This window comes from Sprattus sprattus (genome assembly GCF_963457725.1).
Source record: "Sprattus sprattus genome assembly, chromosome: 3".
NCBI lineage: Eukaryota > Metazoa > Chordata > Actinopteri > Clupeiformes > Clupeidae > Sprattus > Sprattus sprattus.
In genome coordinates, this window is record NC_137922.1 from 10,734,436 (window position 1) to 10,739,435 (window position 5,000).

At 45.2% G+C, this 5,000-nt stretch overlaps 1 protein-coding gene across 2 annotated transcripts in view; it reads left to right on the forward strand.

The window, feature by feature from the left end:
- The window catches only part of LOC308362950 (receptor tyrosine-protein kinase erbB-4-like), a gene marked incomplete at its 3' end in the record, with an annotated part of 265,551 nt that overhangs the window by 231,861 nt on the left and 28,690 nt on the right, over positions 1-5,000 (forward strand). Inside the window, exon 20 of one of the 2 annotated variants that reach the window (XM_080835676.1) lies at positions 4,743-4,961. In XM_080835676.1, the coding sequence (XP_080691802.1) occupies positions 4,743-4,961 (219 nt within the window). The remainder of the gene's footprint in view (positions 1-4,742; positions 4,962-5,000) is intronic. The other variant, XM_080835677.1, reaches the window with a different exon arrangement.

The following is a 5,000-nucleotide window of genomic DNA, read 5'->3' on the forward strand; positions in this document are numbered from 1 at the left end:
TGAAGGAGAGATGTGGACATGCAGGGCTGCTCTTTAAACAGCTCTCAAAACGCGCCCTCACGAGCGGGCCTTGCCTGATTGCTGGTTGGCTGTCAGCGGCTGGAGATCTGTCAGCCAGGCTCCCCGGTGGCCTCTGGTACACTGCAGATAGCTGACACCCCATTAATGATATCACCTCCACGTTCTGGCATGACTGGTGTGTTTGTGTGTGCCCGTGGAAATTGTAGCTCTTTGTGTGTGTGTGTGTGTGTGTGTGTGTGTGTGCGTGTGTGAGAGAGAAGGAGAGAGGGGGAGAGGAAGAGGGAGAGGGAGTGATGGGGGAAGGAGAGAGAAGGAGAAGGAGAGATTGTCTCTCTACTCAATATGTACTGATGGTGACAGCCTGACAAAGGACATTATGGTGAATTATTGGACAGTAGGAAATGTCCCAGCCTGCAAGGTGCATTAGTCATGATGTGTATGCATACACTCACTCTCTCTCCATCCCCTCCTTCTCTCACTCCCCTTACTGCTCTCAAAGACACACACACACACAAACACACACACACACACACATATGCGCGCGCACACACACACACACACATACTTAGATTTGTTACCCTCTGGAGACAAATGAGGTGGAGATCCGTCACAGCACATCAGTTTATTCACACACCACAACCAACATGATAACTTCCACGTTATGTGGACCCCTTCAGCTTCAGTAGGTTCAAATGCAAGTTAAATATGCTAACTTGGTCACCAGATATGGGATATGTGTGTGGCGCAACATTTTATGATTTGATAAAAAAAAACGATTTATGCTGATTAGTAGGCAATTGGTCGATGGCTTTCTGTGATGCCAACTCCCCTGTTGGTTGGCCCAGTAACGTGTCACACTTGATGATACCAAATCTTGTGTGCACACATTTCTTCACAGCAGACAATGTAATGCAGATTCAGTTCTTACTCCACCTCCCACACCAGATGGTGCAGAGAAGAAGATAGAATCTAAGGCAGACTATGTTCTAAACGAACACAAACAATCTAAACAAAGCATCCTGCATCACAGTTAATGCCAAATGAGATTGATTCCATTCGCACAAGAGCGAAGTTGTTCTGTGAGTTATTTTGACAGAAGCCTGCACATTTAAAATGCAGTAAGCATGCACAATGGAGTTTTGTGAAAACCCATCCTTGTTGAAAAACAAGAAGAAAAAAAGAGATGCCGTGGCGTCCCGCTGCAACCTATTCGAAGACGCAGGCTTTCTTTTTGGTTAACAGATTCCACAGCTCCATAATATCGATGTTTTCTTCATTTTTCCTCTCTTTTTGTGAGCTCCCCTGGGACCCGCATTAATATCCCCTGGTTGTTTTTTTCCCTGAGAGCCTACTCGTTTAGCAGTGTTTGCACACTGGAGACCTCTCGCCTGCCTTGCTACGGTGCCACCCATACCCCCTGGCAGATGCCGCTGCGGAAGCAGAAGCCTCCACGGCAGGCAAGGCCCCCCCCCGAACGCCTGCCAACTTATCCATACCAATGTCAGACGAATTCCAGGACCTTTGATAAGACTGTCATTACGCTATCTGATGTGATCTTCTGGTAGCACAAGTTGTCAAAGAGTTCTGCCTCACTCACGTAGAAATTAAGAAAACCATCTCAGGCTTTCGAGTGGTTTGTCACGTGGCAACATCTTCTCAAATCAATACCTTTACCTCTAAAAATGTCACCTATATCACAGAAACTGACTTAGACTTGGACTTGACCTGAGCAGAATGTTGTGATCAGAATCGGGCTTTCTTGTCAACCGCCCCGTACTTATTCTTCCGTATATCTTTTTAATGCTTGCGAGATTCGAAGGCGTTAGGTATTCAGGCTGGATCTTCAGTTTACTTTACACAATGGCTATTGTCCATTTGCATTGAAATATTTTTTTTCCAGGGAAGTAAGCCTGGGCCCCCCTCTGGAGTGAGCCAGGATTAGTCTCGTCCGATTTTCTGGTGGAAAAGAAGAAGAAAAAAAGCATTTGCATTCAACCATCCGATCAATTCTTTCATCCAAAACAACTCGCCTTGGCATTTGACACTGATGCATTTATGTATCAGTGTGCGTGTGCTCCCAGGGACCTGAACCTCTGATCTTGGCAGCGCTTGCCTCAGCCTTACCGGAACAATGAGGATACAGAGCACAGAGGGAGATCTTGTATCATCTCAGGCTTTGTGTCTAAAGATATAATCGTGATAATGGTGCTTTTATGATCAAATTGATAACATGTTGTGCATACACAGTGGAATTTCCTGCCCTAAGCGGCTAATGCGTCTTAGCGTTACATGCATGCACTGATGATGGTGCAACGCCAAAAGGTGTTAACAGCCCAAGGCACAAGATAATGAATAGTGTGGAAATTAGGTGACGTGTGTGTGTGTTTGTGTGTATGTGTGTGTGTGTGTGTGTGTGTGTGTGTGTATAGCCTTGGAGGAGCACTGCTCTTTTCTCCACTTTAGGAAACGCTGAAATTGATTTTCTTTCTTTTTTTGTTGTTGTTGAGCTGAGCACCCAAACTTACAGGCTTTTGAAAGGAGCCGCAACTGTTCCTGTGTTTTTCCTTTTCATCCTGGCTAAAGCTTAAGTCATTGTTCAAAGTCTGAAGATGATTCTCCCATGATGTGTTCCATTTCAATAAACAATGACAAAAAGCCAATTCTGTTCGAGTGAAAGCACAATCGAACATCACATTGCCATTGCATCCTGCTAGATTTCCAGCTCCCTGCGTTTTTACTTAGCAGGCCTCTATTTTAAATAAAACAAAATATGATATCCTAGTTAAAATGTTACCAAAGCAGATGAAATATAGACTTCACTACAGTGTGTGTAGCATGACATGAACAATGTGCTATAATACGCTTGATAAACAGCTGTAGCTATTATCTGAAATACCATTCAGAGCCATTTAAAGCAATCTAACAGTCTTAACTCATGAATACGTGGATTGGCAAAGCATGATTTCTCAGTGCATGCCAGCTGGCTCAGTGGACTAGTGAGGAAATGAAATATAATAAAGCACAACAGCTCACAAGTTATTGTTTGTCATACCTCACCAGCGTTAAAAAAAATACAGACACTTATGCCGTCAACCGTAATGCCACACTTTCAAAAACATGTGTTTACTCTATTGTACAAATCTGTGCGTAATATGATATCCCCATTCTGAAGAAACAGAAATCTTCAGTGTTGTTTTAGGCCAAGTTATATAGACATAGTGCTGACTGTTTGCATTCTTCCAATGCTGTGAGGTGTTGTGGATTTAAGGAGGGTAGAAATGAGATAATAAGTCAGCTAAAATGCACACTCACACACTTGCGACACACACACACACACACACACACACACACACACACACACAAACACACACGCACACACACACACACACACACACACACACACACACACACACACACACAAACACACACGCACACACATGCACACACACACACACACACACACACATACATGCACACACATGCACACACACATCAAGACAAACATATAGATACATACGGCATCTCTCGCACTCTCTCTCTGTCCTTCTCTATCTCTCCTAAACTCTTCACATATGTTATAATTTGCGTTTATATTTGCATTCATTTCATTTTCGACTTGCAATCACACTTGACATGTTAAATATAAGTATGGCTGGAATGCGAGTATGCATTTTAGAAAAACAGCCTCTCTCTCTCTCTCTCTTTGACTCTCTCTTTCTCTTTCTCTCTCTTCCTCTTTTTCTTTTTCTCTTTCTCTCTCTTTCTCTCTCTGTCTCTCTCTCTTTGTCTCTCTCTCTCTTCCTCTCTCCGTCTCTCTCTGAGACTCACTGTAGTTGTGGCTCTCTCCAAGTGTAGACTGCAGATCTAGTGAGCAGTGCGTTTGAGGAATGGGCAGGGTCAGTCGCCGTAATGGAGGTCAGGTCTACTCAGAGAGATGAGTGAAACACACACACACACACACGCACACACACACACACACACACACACACACACACACACACACACACACACACACACACACACACACACACACACACACACACACACACACACATACACACACAAACACACACACACACACACACTCACCCCCCCCCCCCCCCCCGCACACACACACAGACTCACACACCTCTGTCAGTGCCTCATAATATTATCCCAGGGATTTGAAATGGCAACCTAAAGTCAGCCCTTTATTTAGTGCTGCTAACACAGGACAGCAATCCTTCTCCCCTGCTGAGAAGACCTAGTTACCAGCGGCCTGGCAATAATTCATTTTACTTTAGGTAAGAGGAAGCTGAGGCTCAGTTTCCTTGAGTATTGCTTTGTCGCTATCCTCAAAAGGCTGTGTACTGTTTGGGCAAAAAAATTAATAAATTCAAATGATACACTCATGCACACACCTTCACGGATATCGCACACACACATTCACATTCACATCGATCACACGCACGCATACACACACACGTGCACACCTTCGCACATATCACACACAACCAGCTTTCAGTGTGGCATTGTTCACTCCTAGCCTTTCGCTCTTAGGCTCGAGAGCAAATTCATTACCAGCTTGGCTGAGCACCATGTAAAGACTCGTTGAAGCGCTACGTCTGCTTTCGGGGATGAATGTAACCAGACCTTCTCTCTCTCTCTCTCTCTCTCTCTCTCTCTATTTCTTTCTGTCTCTCTCTCTCTCTCTGTCTCTCTTCTCGCCCCACCCCACCCAGTCCTCACTCACTGGTCCTATCTCTGCCCAGCAGGAGGCACTGATCATGGCCAGCATGGAGCACCCTCACCTGGTGCGTCTACTGGGCGTGTGCCTGAGCCCAACCATCCAGCTGGTCACCCAGCTCATGCCGCACGGATGCCTGCTGGACTACGTGCACGAGCACAAGGACAACATCGGATCCCAGCTGCTGCTCAACTGGTGTGTCCAGATTGCCAAGGTAAGGTGCATCTGGGGGTCGTAGTTGTTTTGTAAATGT